The sequence below is a fragment of the Nomascus leucogenys genome, chromosome 14, assembly GCF_006542625.1.
Source record: "Nomascus leucogenys isolate Asia chromosome 14, Asia_NLE_v1, whole genome shotgun sequence".
Taxonomy (NCBI): Eukaryota; Metazoa; Chordata; class Mammalia; order Primates; family Hylobatidae; genus Nomascus; species Nomascus leucogenys.
Genome location: NC_044394.1, coordinates 74,937,107 through 74,961,998, shown reverse-complemented (window position 1 = coordinate 74,961,998; position 24,892 = coordinate 74,937,107). Strand labels below are relative to the sequence as shown.

At 52.3% G+C, this 24,892-nt stretch overlaps 1 protein-coding gene across 1 annotated transcript in view; it reads left to right on the top strand.

The window, feature by feature from the left end:
* Positions 1–24,892, top strand: part of SH3RF3 (SH3 domain containing ring finger 3) — a 370,655-nt gene that overhangs the window by 244,120 nt on the left and 101,643 nt on the right. The window contains exon 4 of the mRNA XM_030827021.1: positions 19,214–19,567. Within this exon, the coding sequence (XP_030682881.1) occupies positions 19,214–19,567 (354 nt within the window). The remainder of the gene's footprint in view (positions 1–19,213; positions 19,568–24,892) is intronic.

Sequence of the window (24,892 nt, the reverse complement as noted above, 5' to 3'; positions counted from 1 at the left end):
CTCCATGCCCCATGATTTATGAGGCTTCCACTCTGGAAGCTGGGAATGAAAACTATTCTTGGCTTTATGTGAGCTCAGAGATTGCTCTGCCTTCTCCTTGTGGGCGGTTGTTTCCCCAGTGCTGGATAGTTCCCTCATACGAATGCCCTGATCAGCTCTCAGCTGAAGACTCCAGGGGCCTTTCTGCAGATCTCCAGGACTGTCTCTCTCTGCAGCTCCCTCCTCTCCAGAACTCTGGCCTGCATCCTGCAGCCACTGTGGCTCCCCAGACCCAGAACTCTGTCTTCTCAATGCAGGGAGAGGCTGGAGAACCCAGAGACAGTAACAGAGCCCATGTTACGGGCTTCGCCACTCTTGGCGATTGCTGTCCTGTGCATTCTGCTGTCCCATATCTGCAAATCTTGTTTCATAGATTTGTTTTCAGTGTCTGGAGCAGGAGGGTAAAAATGATACCCATCATTTCACCTTGGCTAAGCAGATGTTAGCCAGTGATGCTTTAGGTATTTTGAAATAAGGGTCAGAGGTTCCCCAGGGCTCAATCTCCCCAGCTTCAGTGCCAAAGTAATAATCCAGGACTTCTCCTTAGATGAGGAACTGGCAAACGCCTTTAAAGTCATTGTTTACCGTGGAGATGGGTTACAACCAAACGCCAAAGCCCGTCCTGTGGTCGCACTCTCCAGGCAAGCCCCTCGCATGTTTGTTTCACTGCTGGTGTTCCCTACACTTCTGCTGACAGATGTGGCCGCTGCTTCTAAGAGTCAGGACACCGTGATGATGCCACATCAGAAGGGATGTGAAAGTATGAAGGAAAAATACTCAGGGATGTCTGCCAGGGAAGGTTGGGGAAGATGCAGTTTTGGTTGAAGTTTCATTTTATTTTTCTTGCTTTTCATCATCCTCTGTTTTTACAAGCTCCTGCAGCAGCAACAGCCTGTGGAAGGGATCCCCCCAGCCTTAGTGTGGTTGCCAATCCTGCTTGCATTTCTGTGTCAGTGTGGACTGCGCCTCCAGGAACACTTTGTAAAGCCCTCCTGCAGGTGAAGCTCAGTCACTGCCAAGAACATTGGGTAGGAAAGCCAGAAGCGGGGACCAGAAGGCAGGGACCAGGCAAGAACCCAATGGCGTGTCTGCTGGAGTGTGATGTTGTGTCTGTGTCTGAACAGAGTGGTCCAGGAGGCAAATTCTTAGACCTATCAGGGAAAATAAGCAGCAACAACCCACTGTTTCCCTTACCTTTCAATTGGATTAACGACATAAAGAAATAAATGAGTGTAAAGAAATGAGACAAGACCACGTAAGAGGGAGACTCCAGTCGCATTCATGGTTGGGGTCTGTACATTTTCTTGCCGGGATCTGACCTCCAAGGCGTGATCCGCACATACATGGGTGTTAATTGTAGTTTGGGTTTGTTTATCTCCAGCAAAAATAGGTAGGTGCCTAGGTACCGGCTCGCCCTGATTTCTCTCTTCTTAAGTCTTTTTGAGCTCTTTGTGAAATTAACATCTTAGAATAGAATATCTCACATTCCATAGCTGCTGGGAGTCTTGTTGCTGTGATTGTTTTGTCTCCCTAAGCCCCTTTGAGGCCAGACCTGTAACTCACAATTCCTTCCCTTCTAGGTCCTGGCACAGGGTGGGGCCCAGGTGCTATCCTGTGCACCTGTGCAGTGTTGTTGTGTTGTGGTTCAATGTTTTACAGAGCTCATCAAGTACGGGGAATGCCCCACTGACCATCTCTAAATGGGTCTAAGCTGGGAAGCTTGCAGCAGTTCTTGTATATCTGTGGCAAGACAGCTTAGTAAGTTTTTGTGAAGCCCCTTGTCCTCACTGCCAGCCTCCCTGGGAGCTTCTGTGGGGACAGTGAGTAGCTCTGACTGCAGCCTGAGTGGTTCAGTCATCACTGGGGCCACAGCCCACCTTAAATGTTGTCAGGTCCTGGCCAAAGGGCAAATGGAGCCTCGTGCCATAGTTCCTGAGGTTTGATCTCACCCTACCCACCCTAGCCAGGCAATCTCTGCCCACCAGGTGCCCCCCACCACCTACCTAGGCAGACATCAAACTTTTAGGTTCCTCCCAAGACCTCGATGCTGGAGAGCCAGACACTAATTCAGGGCCTTTGGAGGCCCCAGCAGGGCACGCACTGGTCCTCAGCACCAGTGCACTCGGCCTTGCCAGAAAGAAGCTGCATGCATGTAGACCAGCAGGAATTGTTGCTGATTCCCGACTGTTTTGGTAACTAAAGTGGACTATCTGTGTTGGCTTTAAGCAGTAGTTGTGAAATTGTGTGTCAGGAAGAGGGCTTCCTCCATGGGTCCACCAAGTGGTCTACCACTTGCTGAGTGCAGAGCCTTGTCCTGGTCTGGAAGCGACAATGGAAGGCTTAAGTGAGTCATCTCCTCAAGGGACTACTCAGGACTGGAAGTGTGTTGGCCTAGGGGCAGCTGAACACCCAGGTGGCCCTGGGGCAGGCTGCCAGAGCATCGGCCTGCAGCCAGTGGAAATAACTGAGCTCCCACCTTGTGTCCAGACTGCTTCTCCCTCAGACTCCAGCTGTTTTTCGGCTTCTCCTGTCACTCATGTGGGCAGTGTACCTCCCACTGAGCAGGTCAATGGCGGGGTTACTTTTACACCTAACTTTAGCTCCTCGCTGGGCCCTGCTGGGCCCTGCTGGCCTCAGCACGCACACCCACCCAATCCTGTGGAGACAGAGTTCTCACACCTGCCCTCTGCAGGGCATCTTGGGCCATCCACGTCCACCTGCCCTCCCTTCGGCGTGGCCATCACGGTGCCCCGACTCAGCTTCCACCCCCTCGAGCTTCCATGTTCTTGTCTTCCCTTTCACTTCTACCTTTCCTGCCTGAGTAAGTTAGGCTGTGGCTCGCAAACTTCAGTGAGCATTCGAGTGTTGTCAGAAAGGCCCCCCAGGATGGCTAAATAGAAGAAGGGACAGCTTTACTGGTGACATCAGTTTGCAAACTAGAAATAGATAGTCTCTGACATGGAACGAAGGTGCTCTCACTTCTCAGAAGGGAAGGGCAGTTGGATTTTATGGCTTGCAGGGTCTGTGTTACACAGTAGAATCAGACATATATAGCAAGTTTGGGGGAAAGCTGTGCATATTTATAAGGGGAGCTGAGCGCATGTGCAATGGGCAAACATGTACGTAACACACATCTCATGTCACTTTAGGGTGGGGTTTCAGCATTAAAATGAGGTGGTATTTGGCTCTTTCCATCAACAGGTGAACTATAGGATGCAAAGACAGCCTGTGCACAGCCTCCATAACCTGCTGAAACTGGCTTGAGGTCTGCAGTTGCTTATCAGAAAGGGGTGTTTGTAAGGTCTGTCCTCTGTCCCATCAGAGTTGCAGTGGTCTGGGTTATAAATCAGAGGGGTCTGATAGCGCCTATTGTTAGGGGGTTTAGCAAGAGTGTAGCTTTCTTTGTAGCCCAGGAATTTAGGAAGTTACCATGCCAGCACATAGGTAACTTTGTTTCCTTAACGATAGGGTCTCTCTTAGTTGCTGAAGGGACATCTGTTTTGGTCTCAGATCACACAAGTCATTGGGAAAGCTGCAGGCCCAGCCCAGGGGAGAGCCTGCTGCAGTGGGGCTGACTCAGAGCCTGGGGCTGAGGCTGCCTGCACCAGGCCCACCTGCGCCCAGCCCACTGGCCACCCCACCTCCCTCAGCAGCCCATCTCCTGACCCCCGACGTGGTTGGCCTTTCCTCAGTCCTCATCTGCATGAACTCTCCCACACTTAGCACCTGCCCTTCCATCTTGCAGCTGTATCCCCAGGCCTCAGCAATCTGAAAACAGCCCCTCTGTCACCCCACACAGAGCACCCCAGTCGTCTCCAGGACCTTCCTTTGGAACACCCAGCCCTGTCACATCTTCAAATCCTTCTGGTGCATTCTAACATCCATCTGCCACTGAATCTTCAGAACAGCCTTAGGGGAAGAGGAAGGCTCCATTTTCCTGGCGAGAGACCCAGCCAAGCCCCATCCAGGGCCTGCAGCTGATGAGCAGTTCCACACCAGAATTTGCAGTTAGCACCCCCAACGTTCTCTGCTCTCAGGATTCCTAGTGCAGAGACATTTGGCTGTTGGATTATGAACCCTGCCCCAATCTGACCTGCAGCTTCTCCTTCCACCATCTCGTTCCGTGGATTAATGTGTGGACCACACTCTTCCAGGCCCATGCTCACTTCTTTCTTGAGTGTTCCAATCATAACACTCAGGACTGGAGAGTGTGTCTGAACCTGGAGATGGGCCTTAAGAAGTACCATCCACATTTAAAGAAGTTAGGAGGAAACCGGTGTCAGATTCCATGCAGCCCTGAGGGTGGGCCCTGGCTCTGAGGCACTTGTCCCCAGGCAGACCTTGTGAGTGCTTGTAGTTTTTCAGGCATGGAGGTGAGAACATACTTAGCTGTGGAGAGATTTGGCACTGGGTGCCTGTAGGATGACAGCAGCACTTCTTGGTTGAGGTCCGGGGCTATGTTTGGTACAGAAGAAACCATGTCTGATTTTTCAGCTGGAACCAAGCACACCCATGTGGAGTCACTGGGGGGTCATGGGGGACCCCAAACATCTTTATTCCAGAGCAGCCCATCTTTGCAGGGAGATCTATCCTACAGGTCTCGGTTGCCACCTCACCCTTAGTTCTAAGACTTGGCAATGGATTATGACCAACGTTGACACTCCAGGCCAGTTGGAATCATTCTTCTCTTGTCTTCATGCTTCTCCTCCATGGTACCTTTTGTTAATACTTTCTGTTTCCAATGGAGAGGGTGCAGGCTGCTGCGGGCTGAGGCACGTTTAAGATTCAGGTCCGGGAAATGGTCAAACCATGTGTGTGCCATGTGGGGGACTTTCTGTAACCACCTGAATTCCACCTGTGATGCAGAATGAGAAACAGCACTGATTCTAGCTTCATCTCATTTCTGCTCAGCCCCCTCAGAGGAGCTCAGAGCTACTCTGTTGCTTTTATAAACACCTCCCAAATCCTTGAAAGTGAGAGCAATTAAGAGTCTTAGTCTGAAGCTCTTGGGACATCAGCCGTATTTTCCAGATGTCCTGTTTTCAGTGATCAGTACGTCCTTGTACCCTTGAAGTAATTTCTCATCCCTCAGCCCCTTCCACCCTACCACCCTGCTGAGTCTCCAGTGTTTGTTAGGGAGAAAGTTCTGATGAGAGTCTAGAGGATTCCTGGCTGCCACAAACAGTTCCTTCAGGGCTGGCCCCTCACAAATGAAGGCAGCCCATCCTTTCCATCTCTGCCTCCATCAGAGGACCACTTGCTCCTCCCACCCTTAGGTTTCTGTTGGCGGCTTAGCCTTTGGTGGAAAGAGCAGGTCACACTGCTGGGCAGTGCCCTCCCCACAATTCCTTCCAGGCCGCCTGGGGTCCCACGTTCATCCAGTCCTTAAGCGCCGGCTGCGGGCCAGGCCCTGGGGATGCAGCCTGAATGAAGCAGAGGAGAACCCTGGAGACCACATCTGCCAGAGAGGACACAACAGCGAAGAAAAGCAAGTCTGGAGGGGATTCTGCTCTCCATGGAGAAAGTAACACCAGGAGAGGAGGAAGGGCCTGGGAGGAGGGAACTGCAGTTTTCCCGTCAGTGCTCGGGAACGTGGCAGGGGAAGCGGCCTTCTTGGAGGGGCAGGGAAGGAGCAGGTCCGGGGTGGCCTGAGCTGGCCGAGGGACTCTAAGCCAGGGTGACCAAGCAGGCAGGCAGGAGGAGAGGGGTTGGGGCCAGAGGGGCAGTGGGAAACGGGCTTTGGGGGTTCCCGCAGGTCACTCTGAGGACATTGGCATCTGCTGTGCGTTTGGGTCTGGAGTCTCTCTTCCAGGCCCCTTCTCTGCCCAGTGCCCGTGACCTCGTGCCTGTGTCTGCAGACTCCTGACCACGTCCTTGTCATTCCTAAGCCCACCCCTGCTTTGCTGAGTGAACTTTGATAGTGTAAAATGCATGTGGAGAGAGGCTTCTAGACTAAAAGTTTCGAGCTCTGGTCATAGGGAACCCACAGGGTCTTGGGCCCCTGGGGATGTGGGCAGAAAGCCTCAGGGCAACTCCAGCCCCATGGTTCCTATGTGGCTTCTGAGGGTCCCACCTCCCACACAGTTCATTCTCACACAGCCATGGAACCAGGAACCATTTCTGCACAGTTAAGGCGGGTACTTCACTATTGCTTAAAGCCACCAGTGGGGCCCATTGCTCTTGAAATAAATCCAGACTCCTCACTGCAGTCCACCCTGTGGGTCCACCCAGCCTCACACCTTCCCTGCATGCCTGGCCCTGATCGCTGTCCTGGCATGCTGGCCTTCCTCTGTCCCTCTGACAGGCCAGGCCCCTGCCCACGTTGGCATCAGACAGTCGAGCAGAGGCTCTGGCACAGCTCTGTCACTCCCTGTGCCTCAGTTTCCTCATCTGTATAGTGGGAGCAATAACCTCACCCACCTCCAAGAGTTCTTAGGAGGATTAAAGACATAGTGAAGTGCACAAAACAGTGCACAAAGGGAGAACTATGTGTTAGAAATGATTGTTACCTTAATTGTAGTTTGGGGGCCCTGCACAACCCCAGTGTCCCCTGAGTCACCTCCCATGTCACTCTGCAGAGAGCAGGAAGAAGCCCCCATGTCCTGTTGCAAAAATGCATTTTAGTACCAGAGTGTTGTTTTTGATGCTGCAATATGAATATCCAGTCCTCTTGAAAATAAAATTTGGAATAGTCTTAGGTTTCATTCGATATGAAGGAAACAATCACTTAGAGAATGAGTTTCCTTGAACTGTCCACGGCAAAGGAGCCTGTCCGAAATAATCGGCACTTTTGGGAAAGGGACAACCAGTGTATTGCAGGCAGAGCCTGAGGTCAGCTGCTCGAGCATCAGAGGCAGGGAGCAGCCCACACAAGCTCTCAGACCTCGAGGGGCTGGCCAGGCCTGAGCCTCTGTGTCCCAGGCCAGCCCTGCCAGGGTGGACTCTGTTACGGCTGCAGACTTACCCTGCAGCCACTGGACTGAGGTAGGACCTGGCACCAGAAACAGAAAAATAAACCCAGGAGGTCAAATTTACACTTCCATAAAGCCTTTTGTATTTAAAAAGAGATGGACGTTTGGTTGAAACTCTGCTCTTCTTCATATTTCTTATTGGTAAATTTGCAACACAGTGCATCTGTTCACCTGTTTTTAAATATGTCCCTTTGGGTTAAGTTGGGGTTTTAGTTGTAGTAATTCTTCATACCCTGTTCTTGGATCCAGCTGAGGGATGAGCTGGAATGGAAGTGCTAGCTTTAGGATTGAAAACTCTCAGAAGAATGTAGATTGGATCTGGAAGCTAAGGAACGTGCATAGAGCTTGAAAGAGAGGGTCAAGGCTGCAAAGCTGACCACCTTGCCTAGAATTGCTCTTTTCAACAGAGCTGGGGAGGGAAGGAGGAAGTGACCCAGGCTTCCGGCCTTCTCCCCAGTCCCTGAGGATGGCCTAGCCCCTGTGGATCTCCCTGTCCGTTAGAGACGCATATGGAGCATGTACAGGTGACGTTGTGTGGCTTCTGCAATTTGCTGGAAGCATCAGGGAAGGGCAGGCCGTACATGAAGCCAAAAGGACCAAACACCAGGGGGCCGTTAATGACTGTTACAAGAAGTTTAAAAAAAAAAAACAAAACACTGGCTGCTTGTGTGGCGAGTGCAGTCATAAACAATAGCTCGGCAGGCGGGCTGTCCCTCAAACAGCTTTATTTACAAAAACCAGCATCAGCTGGATCTTGGGCCTTGGTTTACAGCCCTTGAGTGTGAGTCCTCTGCCCACCTCTCTGGGTTTCTTCTTCCCTTCTGTTTGGGCCCAGCTAATCCCTACCACTTTCTGAGCTCTTAGAGCTTCTCCTAGGGGCAGCCCCAGGATCCTGGCATCTGCCTCAGGAGTCAGTCCAGGTCTGTATCCCCCTCAGCTGGTGGCTGTCACCTAAGGCTGGAAACAAAACTGCCCAAGGAAGAGGAAACCTTTGCTAAACCTTGCCTGAAACGTCATGCTCTTAAAAAATGACTGCATTCTCACAAAACCGAAGACACCAAAGGCTCTTTAGGGCACCTCATGCTTTGTACAAAATCAAAAAAAATCTGTCACTGCCGCAGCTCAGGAGGTCTCCCCATAGGTCAATGGAGACTGCAGCCTAATCTGCTCTTTTGTTTCTAATGACTTTTTCTGATTTTAAAAATAATACCTGGCTATTGCTCAAAATAGGAAAATTCAGGAAAGTGTAAAGAAGAAAATTAAAATCGCCCATAATCCTACCAGTAACATAACAATATGTTAGCATATTGTTCTGTTTCCTTTATTCTTTTCTATGTATAAATTTACATATATTTTGGACAAATTTGAGATTGTGCTGTATCAGTATTTCTGCCTGGCTTTTCTCATTAAATTGTGAGAATCTTCTCATAACATGATTGCAGTAGCTTCCAAGTGCCTCACTTCTGCAGCCTTTTCTCAGCGCCATGGCCGGGGGATCCTGTTGTGTCCCTGTGCTGCTGCAGAGCCCTCCGGTCCCACATCTCACTCAGGGGAGAGCCAGGACCTCCCAGGGGCCCAGAAGCTCCAGCACTAGTTGACCCCATCACCCCCACCTTATTTCTGCCCACGTGTCTGCTCCAGCCACTCTGGTCTTCCTGCCATTCCTTAGACATGCCAGCCAGCTGCTGCCACAGGTCCTTTGCACATGCTGTTCCCACCTGCCCATCACCCTTCCCCAGATGTGATGGGGCCAGCTCCCTCCCACATATCCTCAAGGTCTTGGCTCACAGGTCAGTTTCCCCGTGAAGCCCGTCTGGGCCCCCTATTTAACCTGCAGCCCCTCAGCACATCCTCCTCTCATACTTTTTCCTCCATGTACTTCTCACCATTCAACGTCCTCTATGTAATGAAATACTCACTTATTCCTTGTCTGGGTATCTGTGAGAACAGGGGTTTTGTCTGTATTTATTTCACAGTGCCAAGCAGAGCCCCTGGACTGCAGTAGGTGCCCAATTCCACCTTCTTCCAAAGCAACGGCCCCAGATGGTTGGGGGGGTCTCCTCCCCCTGGCCCATCCACCCGCACACGGCCCTTCCTGACTCATTCCACTGCTCCCACACTGGCCCAGATTCCCAACCACCCTGGGGCTCCCCACACCAATTCCGGGGACTCCTCACTCCCTGTTCAGGAGTCAACAGAAGCTTTCCATCCTGACTCCTGTTCAGCCTTCACAACCTGAGCCCCTTTAGACAACTCTTGACCCCTGTGCACACACATGCACCATCCTACTCCTGCCCACGCCTCTCCATGACCTTGAAATACTTAGGTCACTTATGTCACTTTTGGTTGAAATACTTTGTCACTTTCTATGCTTACGTCCTGTCTGTAACCATAGAAACTGAGTTGTCTTCCCCTCTCAGCCCAGCCTTTCTCTAGTAGCGCTTTGATTCCGTTTTTCGTTGATGAGTTAGTTGCAGCATGCCATGTTCTTAAGCTCCTTTGTGAACATGGAACACATCCTAAAGAAAAGTTCTTGCTGTGAAAAAGCTCCACCTGCCACAGGTTGCCTGGCAGAGCTCACAACCAGCAGCAGGTACTCAGTGAGTGCTGAGTGAGGCTCGGACTCATGCAAGATCCACCACCCTCCCCAGCCACGCCCCCCAAGTACTCTCAGCTGCTGACCCTGTATCTGAAGTGCAATGTGAGTTACAGCTCTGTAGAGGGGTGAGAAGTGCTGAGCAGTGTTTAGAATATACTCAACAAACAGCCACTGCTGCATGCACATGCAAATGCTAGCTGCATTCATTCAAACACCTATGCATGGAATAGGTGTTTATCGAGCATGAACTTTGCCCCTAGCACTAAACATTTGAAGCATCTGTGCAATTAGACCCCTGCAAGAGGATGAAGTAGGCTCTAATCCTCAGAACTCCAAGGATCAGCCGTGACATCTTGATCTGATCACTTTGGCTTTGTTGCTCCTAGGGTTGCTCTGGGATGTCAGAGAGAGACTAGAGGAGAGAAGGGGGTGTAGAGACAGGGGGAGGGAAGGAGGAAATGCTTGCTGCCTGGAGGCTTTCTAGGTAATAGAGATTAGTGGTGAGGAGGTAGCAGGTGAGAACATGAGGGCTGCAGTGCACAGCCACCACGATAGTCTGGCTGATGTCCTGTAAACCACAACCCAATGCACCATCCCTCCAGCTACACCAGGAGCCCATCGTATGCAGCATCATAAGCCCAAGGCCACACAAGCCGGGGTAAGTTCAGGTGCCACCAACCTTGGGAGCTGGTTTCCTGTCCCAGAGAAGCTGCACATAGAACACAGGTGGGCGCATCTGCAGACACACAGACATCCAGTCCCAGCCCCAGGTGCCTGTGGATTTTGAGTCAGCTGTGAGGGTCCCTCCTGGTCCTCAGCAAGAGGGGCAAGTGAGGGCCAGGCCCCCCTCCTTGTGCATCAGGTTCACACTCTGTGCAAACAGGAAGAAGAGGGCCTTTTATTTCTACTGGAGGAAATGTCTGTCATCTCCCCTGGGTGCCGACGGCTTTCTGTCTTTGTGGGTGTGACCCACAGTGACACTGCATTTGACGTCTTGACCGAGGGCACAGTGCGTGAGTGTGTGAGCCTAGAGAAATGGTCTGTGAAGCTACTTCCATACTGCATGGATGCATACCAATATTTACTCTATTCTATTTCTTAAAAAGGCCGGTCAGGACCCAATCAGTGGATCGTTTGAGAACCACTGCTCTAAGCCAAAGATCTCCACGGTGGGGTGCGTGCCACTCTGTGCAAAGAAGACATGAGAACTTCTATTCGAACTTATTGAAAATTTTAACTTGTTAGTTTTAATTTCTATTTTGTATATGCTTATTTTATATATTTTTGATAAATATATTATTTGGTCCACTAGATAAATACACCAAAAGATACACATTACATATGTATAATGCGAGTGAACATTGGTACATTAGAATATAAATGTGCAGAAATGCCTCCCTGATGGGGGTGCACTGTCAGAGAACAGGTCAGAGCCCACCTGCCTGGGCTGTGGCTGGGCCGGCCCTGGGAGCCCTTTGGGTGGAGCTGCCATCTGCCTTCTCCTGAATCTGTGCCAGCCACACCTCTTGCTCCCTTTTTTCCTCCTCACCCACCTAAGATCTGCGATTTCTAAGGCAGAAGGGCCCTGGGAAATTAATCACTTTGCTCCTTAGGTTAAAAATGGCCAGAAATCCATGTGCAGCACACACCCCACCGGAGGGACTCGCCCAGGATTTAAGTGTCTACCGGAGGCCATGTGGGTCCTTGCCTGCTGCCAGGGGTCTGAGGTCTCTTCACTGTCCCAACAGAGAGACTTTCTTTGCTGCAGTTCTTGGAGAAAGTGGAGAATAAATGGTGCCCTTCACACACTTCTTTGCCCATAAACTACCAGTTTATCTCCTTTTAAGTTCATCTTCAGGTAAAATTATCACAGAGTCCTTAGCCCAGTCTGAAAACTTCTAATCAGTTGTCCCTCTGCTCACAGGACACCCCTGCTGAGGGGCTAATCAGGCCATTCTGCTGCTCCTGGGCCTTTTATGGACTTTCACACATTCCTAGCAAATGAGTGAAGTTTTCTGTTTTCTTATTTAGTCCTGGAATCTTCCTTCTGGCAGGTCTTAATACTGAAATGACAGTGTGATTGCCAGTCCAGGAGGGACACATCACCCTCCTGGATTAAACTCAAAGCAGGTGGAGCCTCATTTCCCCGTGAGGACTAGGGTGCGATCCAGGGAGGAAGAAGGGTGACATAACTATGACAGAGGTGCAAGTGAGGGTGTGGTCGGCATTTCTGGTTCTGCTGGAGAGACCCATGGACTCTTGGATGAGGAAGGAGGCACTGACTGTTAGCCCCAGGGCAGCCGAAGATTCTTTGGCAGACCTTAGTTTTGAGGGCTGGCTTGTGGAGTCTCACAGGGGTAGTCGTTTCCTGGGCTCCCCACTATGAGATGAGCCTGGCACAGGGTGTGCAGATTAATGTGCCACATCGTAGGGCACCAGCAGAGGGCAGCCCCTGAATTCTCTGGAGGGTCCCGGCAGGAATGCCGCTGTGGGCTGTGAGACAGCTGGGGTAGGCGGGCAGGTTCCACAAACCGATCTGCAGCTTGGCCAACTGCCCCCAAGCAGCTAGCACCCGGAGGCGGATGAGGTGGACGGGTGCCACTTGCCTCTCATGGGACCAGCCTGCACCTGACAGGGACAGGGTTTTGTCCATAAGAGGGGGCTGAAATGAAAACCATTCGCTCCCACTCCCTCCTCAGATTTTTAGATGTCAACTCTTCCAAAAGCCTTGCCTGTACTCAGGCTTTACATGCAAAATTAGGCAGCCATTTGTGCAGTGCAGGTTTGCACCTGCGTGGTAAACTTCAGTTATCCGAATAGTCACCTCAGCTCGCCAGCCCATTGGGCAGCCTGACAGCAGCCTGACCTGTATGCTTCAGCCATTACAGGACGGGGACCAGGGCTAGAATGCAAACACCAAGAGGACAGGATGGAAAAGGCACATCTGCCACGTGCTGGAGGGATGCGGGTCACCCATGGGCTCGGGGCCTCACTCTGGCAGGGCCGGCGGCCTCACACAGGTCTGCAGCATGCTCCTGCAGTGCTCTAGTGTTGCTCAGCCTCTGTCAAACTGTAATTCCAAGGTGGGAATCTCCTCCAGGGTAGAAGCCTCTCCCATAGCAGGTGCGTGGCCATGGCTTGTGGCCAGGCAGGGAGCATCAGTCCAGAGTGCTGGCACCAGTGTTTTACAGATGCCTAAGGTTCGATGTCCCCAGGAAATAAGAGTTTGGCATTGTCCACAGGCCTCTGAGGCCACTACTTCTGTGAATAAAGGGAAGGGAACAGAACGGCCACCCACCCTTGGTTACTATAGCTGGCATCTGTCCCGTATGAGAATTTGCCTGACCTACTTTTCATGTCATCTTTAACCTCCTAAAAAAAAATGGTCTTTTTTTTTTTTTTTTTTTAATTAAGACAGGGTCTTACTCTGTCACCCAGGCTGAAGTGCAGTGGCGTGACCACTCAGGCTCAAGAGATCCTCCCACCTCAACCTCCTGAGTAGCCAGGACCACAGGCGCATGCCACCACACCCAGCTAGTTTTTATTTTTTACTGAGACTGGGTCTCACTATGTTACCCAGGCTGGTCTCGAACTCCTGGACTCAAGCAGTCTGCCTGCCTCGGCCTCCCAAAGTGCTGAGTTTACAAACATGAGCCACTGTGCCTAGCCCAAAAAGGCCTGATTTTTGAAGACCCACATTTGAATCTCTAAAATGTACCCAACCCATTCCAGTAGTCAAGGGCATAGGTATACCTCAGTGAATATATTCTTTTTTTTACATCAAGATGTAGCAAGAGGGGAAGGGCCTCATACTCTGCAGTGACGAGGGGATGGCAGCAGATTCAATGAGACATCTCAGAAAAGGGGTGAGCAGTGGCAATGGTGCTGCTTGTTCACTGTGTAACTTGGAACAGGTCACTTAACCTCCCTGAGCCTCAGTTTCCTCATCTGTAAAATGGCCACATTGCTGTCACCTCAGATGGTTGATATGAGGGTTGGATGGGCACATGTGGGGATGAAGGTAAAGTCGGCTTGGCCAGGGGTGGTCACCAGGCCCCTTGCTTTTTTTTTTTTTTGGAGATGGAGTCTCGCTCTGTCGCTCAGGCTGAGCGCAGTGGCGTGATCTTGGCTCACTGCAAGCTCCGCCTCCTGGGTTCACGCCAGCCATTCTCCTGCCTCAGCCTCTGGAGTAGCTGGGACTACAGGCGCCCGCCACCATGCCCGGCTAATTTTTTTTTTTTTTCAGTAGAGATGGGGTTTCACCGTGTTAGCCAGGATGGTCTCGATCTCCTGACCTCGTGATCCGCCCGCCTCGGCCTCCCAAAGTGCTGTGATTATAGGCGTGAGCCACCGCGCCCGGCCCCCTAGCTTCTTACTAGCTTAGTCACTGGCAAAGAGTCCCCAGTTTTGGAAGCCTTTCTCCTTAAAGGCTCTGGGAATTTTCCACACACAACCCTTCAGGATGAGGGGTGCCTATGAGGAGGGCGAAGGAACCAATGTTAAAGGGAATCCTTCCCTCACCACCGCCCCTGCTTAGTCTCCTGAAGAATGACGTGTTTTACAACTGGCAAGTGCTGATCGAAGCCCAGTCCAGCCATCTTGCCTGCCCGTCTCAGTGAGGAGAGGCTCCCGAGATGTCTCCCAACAAAAGCTTCAGGCAGGCAAAGGCCATTCTTCATCTGCTCCTGAGTTTGTGAAGCTTTTAAGGCCAGCAACTAGCCTTGGTGGCCTCTGCCGCACCCAGCCGTGAGAGTGGGAGCTTCAGGGAAAGGCGAGCGCCTCACAGGAGTCTCTGGAACATGCGAGTCTGGTCCGTGGAGGGTTCTCAGGGAGGATGCTGCCATTGGGAAACTGAGCTTGCAAACAGTGTTCTAGAAGCTTGCTACTGCAATGGCATCTGCAAAGAACAGCAGCGTCGTCTCTTGGGAGCTGGCAGAAATGCAGAAACTTCGCAACAGCCCACACCTACTGAGCTGGAGTTGGCCTCTGTGAAGGATCCCCAGGTCGTTCAGTGCACACTGAAATAGAAACTTTTAGAGCAGGTCTTTGAGCAGAGCCCAGGACACGGTAGGTGCTCAGTCCGTTTTGTTTTCTGAATGGTGCATCCATGAAAAGAGTCATGTGTTGCCTTCTTGTTAAACTGTGAGCACTTGCCCTCCTGCTTGCACCCTTGGCTTCCTGGATTTCCACCAAGATGTGGGTTTCAGGACATGTTCCCTCCCTTGTATCACGCTCCCAAGCCCTGTTGCTCAGTGCTGAGGTTGCTCTTTCCACTCTGGGTCAGTGCAGGGGCCCAAGGGGACACAACTACTTTGCGCTATTTTTTTTTGAAGCTGGGCACCTCCCACACCGCTGCCCTTCTTTTCATGTTACAGCTGCTGTCCTCCCTCGTGACTGGCTTGCCCATCTTACTCCTTTTTTAAGAAAAAAAAAAAAAAAAAAACCCTGCATACATTCAGTTTAAAGTATCCTCAATCAGACCCAGGGATTTGGGGTGAGTGTACTCTGGTGCCGTCGTGGACCCGGCGCTGAAATTCCTGGGCTGGCCACACCTCCCCACCAGAGTCAGGAGACCCATGGCTCCAGGAGCTGCAGGGAGAAAGTCTTCTCTGTTCAACCCAGCCCCACCCTCAGACGCAGCCACAAGGCTACAGCGCACTTTAAACCAAGAGTCCATTCTATAGAATTGTTTAAAGGATGATGGAAGAAACTCTTCAGTTTTTCTTACCTTTCTAGACTGTTCTGTGTTTGGAAAGTGGTTGTGGAAGAAAATCACATCTAACCTAAGAAAGCTGGGGAGACAAAGTGTTGGGAAGGGCTTTGCTGAGCCAGGAGGCAGCCACTCAAGGTCACAGAGACCATAGGGTGGTAAGCGGGGTCCCCTGTGGGTTGGTGAGCCCCGGCCCAACCTTTACTGTCCCATGGACAAGACTGCACCACCCCCTTGAGCTAATCTCCTACCCCATCCGGTTTCTTGTTCCCAAGAGCATCGGACTAGGGGGTGGCCCCTGCAGAGGGGCCCCAGAAGAGGGGCAGGCTCTGGGATGGGCACACACCTGCCCAGGTACTAGGAGCAGTCTTCATGATGAATGGATAAAGTTACCAAGATGTTTAAAATATTGATGTTATCATTTTGTTTCCATTTTGTATGGAAGTTGAGAATGTGTTCTCTTTCCATTAAAAAACATGAAAAGTTTAGTTTTTGGGTGCATTGGTTATGTGTGTGCACATCTACGTAGGAGGGGGGCATCCACCTGATGAACAAACATGGTGACCCCACATGCAGATAGAGCCACTGGAGTCCTTTCCTTTCCAGATGGCACCTTGGTGGGAAGGGGTGCACCCTCAGGCTGAATCCACACCACACAGGAGGGCAGAGCCGCCTGTCTTCCCTGCAGCATGGAGGCCTGTGCGCGAGACGAGTCTGCACCAACTTGCAGAGTGAGGAGCTGGGAGCAGGCGGTTCGCCTGCCTGGCTGCTGCGGGGATGCTGGGGATGCTGAAGCTTTGGATGAGGCATTGAGGACTTTCTTCTTTGAGGCAGGAGCTCTTACTTCTGCCATCTGTTGAAGCTGCCTATCTTGGTGGAAGCTTTTTGCCTTCACTTTCAGCCCTGGCCTTCGGCTGGGGTTGCTAAGGCATGAGGGATGCATGCTGTCTCCCCACCCTCACTCTCCGTCTCCGCCGTGAAGGGGGCACAGTGCGGTCACTTGCGAGCAGCCTCTCGGTGGCCGCCCAGTGCTCAGTGACCTGTGGCACTGCTGAGGGGCCAGGCACTGTGCTCCTGGCTGGTGTGTCCCCTGATGAGAATAGGGAGCCTGGAAATCCATGCTGACATTCAGATCAGGGCCCCATTTCTTCTGGACGTGCATACAACAACTGTTGGTGCCTGGATTTCCTGATTTTGAAAACAGTTTTCAGTACCAACTCAACAGAATCACAGGAGGACTAAGTGAAACACTCCAGGCCTGTTCCTTTGGGGAGAAGGGAATCATGTGAGCCCAGCCTCAGCATTATTGCTGCCATGATTGCTGTGTAATGATGTCCCAAGTGCAGGCGCGTGGCAGGTGTGTTTAGAACGTGCTCCGATGCCAGTGAGTGAGATGAATGGAGGACTGCGCTCACTGTGCCCTGCTGCTCTGTCTTCCTCTATACCCTGTCAAGTGGGCAGAGAACACTGAGGTCCAGGAAGCTGGCCCCCAGGTATTTGGAGAGCCCCACGGAGGGCTGTGGGAGGGAACAGGCACTGGTTTGTTCTCTGAGTAGCACTTAGGAGGAAGCAAATGAATACAACCATAAAATAGAGCAAAACAGCTGAGCCTGGTTGGAGGAAATATTTCAAAGGAAATAATCCTAGATTTAGAGCACACATGTTGGAGCCCAGAGTGAGGTTTTTCATAACCTCCCTGTGAAAGGCAGATATTCGTAGTGGAAATGCTGACAGCCATGTGCCTGGGCCGGGTCTGAAGGCAGCTGGAACCCGCAGCCACCCTGCTCCTGTGATCTGCTCGGCCTGCATGGAGCAGCCCTGTGATGGGGTCACCCTTTCTCATGCCACTTAAACTCAGCAGGGCTTCTGGGTTTTTTGTTTTTGTTTTTTTAACTCATCAAGGTGCTACCAGCTGCAAATGCTAGTTCTGTATCTGGGTGAGACCTGGTGTTTCCCTTCACTGATTCACAGCATTGAGGGGAATCTCCTACACCAGGCTGACGTCAGACTCTACTCCTGGTAGGTGTTGGGGGACAGGCCCCTCCTGGCACCTGCTGGCCTCTCATGCAAGGGCTTAGCCTATATCCTTAGCCTATGCCAAGTTTACACCTGTGGCTGGCCACAGAGCGGGCGTGACTCTGCCCCAGGTAGCCTGCACTTCCATAGCGGCTCACACGGTCCTTCACTTGCCTGCTGTGGTTCCCACCTTCGTGGATTTCACTGATTCACTGCCTCTCTCCTCTTCCTTTCTGAATCCTGTAAGTCCTTCCTGACCACTGCTGAGTCCCGTTTTTCCCATGAAGGCTTCAAAATGCCCCCCGGTGGCCTACCTGCAGTTTTCAGAAAGCCCTTTGGCCACTGGCCTAGGTGCCTCTGTGGTGCCCTACAGCACAGAGCCCAGTCGTGCTGCTGCAGAGACCCTGTAGGCCCCAAACCCAAAACAGTACCCTGGCAGACAGAATGTGCCAGCCCTGCACACAACCACCTCACCCTGCTCAGTTGCTGCTTGGTGAGGAGAAAACTCAGAGACAGCTCCTGCTTCTTCCTGCCCTGAGCTCTGTGCTCCTCCAGGGAAGTCTGCCCAGAGGGCAGCTGGCATTTACTCAGTTTTTTCTGCTACTTCTGGAAAGGTGAGGGAGAAAGAGTGGAAACTCACAGGCATTTACCCAGCCTGATGGCATTTGCTTAACCCAGCTTGTAGCAATCATCCCATGATGATTCTAGCATCATATTTTCTTCCCAGCCACCTCTGTGTACACAGTAAAGAGTTCCCTCTGCTTTATTCTTTCACATCACTGTCAGCTCCCCATATAGCTATGCACTTAGGCTGAGCCGAGTACAGCCTAAGAAGGAAGGGGCTCCATTGGGCACCCAAGTGGGAAACTTCCTCCAGGTGTAGGGTCAGGGGACACTGTCAGTCACAGATGGTGAATTGACCTAACTGAGGCCCCGAGCACCAGCCCAGGGAGCCTTTTCTCACAGCTGGTACCTCCCCAGGCTGTGTAATTCACAGACCTTCCCCCAGTGGGTGTGCCTGGGCTGCCCCTCCCAGCCCCTCCAGGTGATGCCGCAGCCCTGAGAGGAAGGATGTGGCTTAGCCGGCCAGGAGGGTTTATTCCCCGGTTGCTCATGGACTCGAACCTTCACGCCACCTTTCCTGATAAGCACCACCCAGGATCAGACTTTCGTCAAACTCTTCGCTGCGCACAATGCCTGCTAGAACAGTGGGAGACGTGGGAAGGAGTCGTGTCCTGAGACCTGGCCAAATCACTCAAGATGACAGATTATTGACACCTCCTGGGGTGCGCTCAGGCCAGCTTCCGGGGCTTGACAGCCTGAGTGGAGGCAGTTACTGAAAAGAGCTTCCATGTTTCATGCTGACCAGAGTAGACTCCCCTGCCACAGCCAGTCACCAGCCATTAGAAAGTGCATTCCAGTCACATGCTTTGAAATCTCCTCCAGGGACCTGCAGTGCTCAGGGCAGGCTGGGAACCTGCTGTCATGAAGCATGCAGGGCCAGCCCACGTCTTCTGATGTGGGGCTTCCTTCCCCTCTTGTCCCCAGTCTCTCACTGTCTGCAAGGCTGCACCGTGCATCCCAGAAATGGCCAGCAGTTGAAAAGATTGGGGCGACAAGGTAGTGGCCCTTGGAAAACTCCTCTCTCTATGAATCCCCTCTCTCCGTCATGGCTCCTGGGGTTTTTGAGCTGCTCCAAAAACCTTTTCAATAAAACCTATGCCACCGCACCAGCCTCTTCTGTGTTTTCCCTGCAGTCTGATGGATTTGAACGTGTTGCCAGTTTCTGAATGGAAATGTGGCCTGGAGAGTGCAGAGGGCTGGTGTGGCATGTGACCATGATTTAATGAAGCCTCCCCTCTCCCCTTTCTCACTCAGCTCAACGACTCCGCCAAGCAGCTCATTGAGATGGACAAGCCGTGCCCAGCCGCTGCATCCAGCTGCAATGCCTCCCTGCCCTCTGACTCCGGCGCTGTGGCCAGCATGGCCCCAAGTCCCACATTAAGCAGCTCAGGGGCGGTCAGTGCCTTTCAGCGGCGTGTGGATGGCAAGAAGAACACCAAGAAACGCCACTCCTTCACCGCGCTCAGTGTGACGCACAGATCCTCCCAGACTGCCAGCCACAGGCATTCCATGGAAATTAGTGCTCCAGTGTTGATCAGCTCCAGTGATCCCCGAGCCGCGGCCAGGATTGGAGACCTTGCTCATCTGTCGTGCACTGCTCCCATCCAGGTAACATCCCGCGGGCCAGAGCAGGCATCCCTGGGTTCTCTGAGGTTCTATCCTCAGCTCCATGTTCAGTGTCCCCTGTTCCTCAACTAGCATGGAAGCCACCCCAGAACTGCCTTTTGGGGTTGAGTAGGGTTTGTCCCTTGCTACTTGGCACTGAGGCCCCCCTAGAAGCGTGGAGAATGGTGAGTGTGCCCTCCCTGGTTCAGAAGATGGCCTCGTGGTGTGTGAGCTGATTCTCAGTGGTCCAGGGAATGTCTGAGTAACACCCACCCATCTCATGACAAGGTTTTTCCCATGTCAGTTGGCTTCCGGATATCCGATTATGTCCTGGAAGAGTCTTGGCTTAGTGCTAGCACATTTTTACCATCTCTGCAATGTTTGCTAATTTCCCTTTCAAGAGAAAGAAGGAGCCAGAGCTCAGAACCAGAATAAAGTACATTGTTGAGTACTTTCGTTACTGTTGTTTCTGCAGATACCTTCTATTTCTAGACTCCATTTCCACTATTTTTTTTTTTGTAAATTGAAGTAACCAAAGCAAAGTATTTAAAGGCTGGGCACAGTGGCTCATGCCTGTAATCCTGGTGCTTTGGGAGGCCGAGGCGGGAGGATTGCTTGAGGCTAAGAGTTCAAGATCAGCTTGGGCAAGACCCTGTCTCTAAAAGCAACCAATCGGTCAATCAATAAAATAAAAATAAAATGATTTAAAAAGTTTTTAAATAATGAGCAATATTTAGTAAGTACTTGCCTCTGTAGCTCTGATAAGACCCCTCACAGTGGCATGCACAGGGCAGGAGTTGGGCAAGTTTCCCCTTTATGAATGCAGAGACTGCAGCAGGGGATGGAAGGGGCTTTCCAAGTGCCCGGCAGGGTGACCCTGCAGCCACACTCCTGTGCCATTGTCATCTGATCTCCTGCAGGACTGTGGCAGATGTGCATGGGTGAGCCCAAGGTGCCCACACAATGGTGCCCACGCCATTTCTCCCTGCGCTGCAGCCTTCCACCCAGCGGCCTACCTGTCACCACACTCCACATTCCCTCCAGAGCCCCTCTGGCCGCCCTGGACACGCCTCAGAGCAAGGGCGCTGATCTGCGGGGAATCTGGGGCAGACACCAATAAGCAACTGGCTGGCAAGAACTGTCTTATTCAAAATCACAATGAACTCAAGACAACTTTACACAGAGAATTGTCTTAAAAATTGCTGAGCTTCTGGAGAAGGGCCATGTGATCTACGTGTGCCACATCAACCTAGAAATGCCCCCTACACACACGTGCACACACGCACGCACACACACATATTACATGTACACTTGAGCACATGCACACCCACACGTATGCACTCCCACGCACATGTGCACTCACACACGGCACACACATGTACCTGCACACCCACACATACACTTACATATGCACTTACATACACCACCATCCACATGCACACCTACACATATATACATGCACACACATATACACATATACACCTGTGCACACATGTGCACTTATATGCACCCCCTCCACATGCACACACATATGCATGTGCACACACATGCATACAGGTGCATTTACACACACACCCCTCCAGGTGCACACCTGCACATATGCATGCACACACACATACGTATACACATAACACACATGTGCACACATGCACACACTTGTGAACTTATATGTGTCCCTTCCACATATACACCCACACATACACCCGTGCACACATGTAGACATTTATACATGCACACACACACACTGGTGGATACACACTCGCCTACAGGCATATGTGTGCACACACACACAAACGCTGGCTCTCATCGGCAGCTGAGGCTGAGGTCTGGAATGGGTGCTGTAGTGTCTGGAGCCGTGACCATGCAGTCATCTGCCCGCATGGTTACCCCACTGCCTGGAAGCTCCCACAGCCTGTGCCTGGGAGCCATATTCCCCAAAGAACAGCCACTGGGGCTGCTAGCGCATTTTCTGTAAGGGGAAAAGCATAACCTTGGTCCCAACCCTAACTCCACTCCTGACCTGGGCTAAATTCTTCTTGAGCACCTCCTATTTGGAAATTCCTGGGAGGGGCATGGTGACTCAGTGGCGGACCAGCGTGGCTGTGCTCCCTGCGTGTGTGCACATCTGGGGGGTAAAGCCACAAGCAGTGGCTCTTGGAATAGTCTTGCTTATTCTTTGCTCAAACATCCTTGACACTGGGCAGGTTGTCATGGTAGTGCTAAGACTCGGGGGAGCTCACCCTGTTTGTCACCAGTGACAAAGTGTGATAACTCTGGCCCAGAGCTGGGGTCCCTCCTTGGCAACCTGAGCAGCTGTTGGCAGTGTGAACAGTCGAAAGTTGTGTTGTGAAACAAATTTGGCTCAAAGGGAAGTTGCGGCAGGTTTGAGGGGTACCCCTAAGAAGAGGACTGAGGAGCAGCAGCCTGGCCCTTGTGGACCACTTGGGTAGGTCTTTTGTCTCCTTCTTCCTAGAAGAGCAAAGGCCACTCTCACTGTAGTCAGGGACCCCCATCAGCCAGAGGGAGGGCCCTTCTTCCCGATCACCAGCCAGAGGTGCCCCTGGAACTGCCAGGCCAGTGCCTATCCTGACAAGTATCTGGCCTGTGTCCTGTAATTTGTGAGTAATATGTCCAAAGCTGCCCTTGATGTTCCTTGGAGTTCTAAAAAAGGAGCCCACAGGGCCCATGAACTTTGCAAAGCTGCTGCTGTGTCCCAAGAGGGCCAGGGGCATCTTCTCTGCCACTTTCCCACAGGCCCCTGAGACGTGGGCTCAGCACACACAGGTACCGGTTTCCTCTCCTTCCTGCATCCTCACCTGCACCAGCCTCTCATGTTGCCATGGCCTCTGTGCTAAAACAAGCAGAGGGAACCTTTCTAAGCTCCCTGCAGTCTGATGTCTATTGGGGCAGGAAGGGAACAGATGTTTCTATTAATTTGCATACTACCTGGCTCCACAGGGATTGGAATTAGGGATTGGTGGGACTGGGATCCTGGGATCCATTTTCTAGCAGTTTGATTTGAAGCGAAAGTCATGGCCAGGCTACTTTAGTTGGGGTCACCTCAAAGGGCAAGAGGTCACATGAAGCAGTTGCCACCTGTCTCCCTGTCCTGATTTAATCGAGCTGCCGGGAGACAGAAGGGGCACCTGGTGCAGGTGTGAGCTGTGCGTGCTGCCCCTGCGGGCTCTAGTGTGCTGCTATGGTCTGGATGTGCCCAGAGACCAAGCCCTCCCAATCGGCCCCTGCTCTGCACTGCCTTCCTGGTTCCTACAACTTGTTGGCCGTGTGCATCTGACCAGGAAGTGCCTGGCCTGAGGACTGGCCCATGGAACCCAAGGCGAGCCAGACTCAGGTCCTGCTGTGACCACAGTGCTGCAGGGATTCTCTTCCCCACCATGCTGGCCACAGCCCGGGAGAGGGAGCCCAGGCACAGGATTCTGTGGTTAGTGGGTGGCACTTCGGCTTTGATCATTGGCCTGGAGAAATTCAGCATTGCTGTGTCATGGGCTCATCCACAAACAGAGGCCCCTCACATGCCAGCACTGCCATCGTGGGAAACGCGGAGTGAACAGAGCAGGAAGGCCTGCAGCCCCAGGCTCCTCGGTGCCCACAGCATGGGGCAGTGCTGGCCCCAGCAAGGGCCACTGCAGCAGCCAGTCCCCTGCCTCTCACAGTCTCCTTGGGACCCAACGTGTCCATTCAGGCTGTGATAAAGAACGTCTTGACTGACAGGATGAATTGTTGACACCTGGGGACTGAGGCTGTAGAGGAAGACAGGCTGGTGAAGTGTATGAGGCTGGTCATCTGGACCAGTACTTCTGGGCCATGGAGGGCAGAGGACTACAGATCATGGGTTGTGTGTCCCAGTGCATTTACTTTTCGGGTGAGCATGGTATCGTCCCCGACAGTTACTGAATCCTCATTGAACATTGCACTGGGTTCTGTAGAAAGGTCCAAACAGCAGGCGTCTGCCCTGGAAAAGCAGCTGGCTGGAGTGGAGATGGGCTGCTTGCCGGGCACTGTGCTGTCCAACGCATCGACTGCAGTTGATCCACAGTCAGGGTGGGTAGGGGGATGTGGATGAGGAAGCCCCTCAGCTGGCCGAATTAAGGGGCTCTCGCTGTAATGGACTGGTTTTGCTCTTTCTTTGGTGTTGTCTTAAAATAGAAAGGAAGCGTGCGTCTGTGGTTTCTATAGAAGTGAGTCTGAAGCACAGAGGACACTTCCCTGCTTCTCAGAGTGCCCGAGCACCATGAAGCCTGGGGGCACAGCCTGAGAGCTGTGTGCTAGCCGAGACTGGCCTCCTCCCCGCAGCTGTCAGGGATGCGTCTGTAGTTTGCCTGTCCCCATCTCTCCTTCCGCTTCTGCTGATCTTACCTCCTCTGTCCTGGCTTGCATCACTTCTCAGCTTCCCCGACTGCGTGGCCCACGTCACCCCACAGTGAGCCAGTCGTTCATTGTTTCCACTTCAGAGATGAGGAAGCCGAGGCCCCAGGGGTAGTTGTGATGCCTCAGGGCTGTGCTTCCGTGCCAGCCCTCCCTGGCCTTCCAGGGCCCCACTCTTGTCAGGATATGGTTGTCACTTAACTTTCCAGTTTACTCCGTAAAATGCACAGGGCTCACCTCAGGCCAAAGGAGACAGGCAGGAGAATGCCAGCAGGTCCCTGCAGTGCTCCATAAAGTGCCCCTGCTTTGCTTTTCTTTTAGGCTGAGGCCAGGCTCAATGCAGGGTGCTGGGGTGGAGGTGTGGGCTCCCTCTCTCTAGCTGTGTCACCCCAGAAGAGTTGCTAAACCTCTTGGAGCCCTGCAGTTAAGAACCAGCCTCCAGAGCCAGACGGCCAGGTTGAGCACTTATCCTTGTACCTGCAACCTTGGGTAAGCTGCCTGACCTCTTCCCAAAAACTCCGCTACCTGTCTGTGAAATGGAGCCAAGCTGTGCACCCCCACCATGGCCATTGTGAGGGTGGAGTGAGGGCGTGCATGTGGGCTGCCCTCCTCGGTAGGTGTACCTTGAGTGTTGGCTGTCGTGGCTCTTTCTGCTGCTCAGGGAATCGGAATGAATCACCAGTCCAAGACAGCAGGCACCAGACACATCATCTGTAGTCACTGCTTTCTGCTCTAAGAGCCCATCTCTGGCTTGGTGCTGTGCTGGGTCCTGGAGGTTTTGGAAAGCTGGTGGTGGGTAAGAAGTGGGTGTGGCCAAGACCACTGCAGGAAGGAGGGGAAGTAAAGGAAGGAGAAGAAAAAGTGTCAGAGACTCTGACACCCACACAGCCTGAAATATCCACTGTCAAGCTCTTTGCAGGAAAGGGCTTTAGGTTGAGGCTT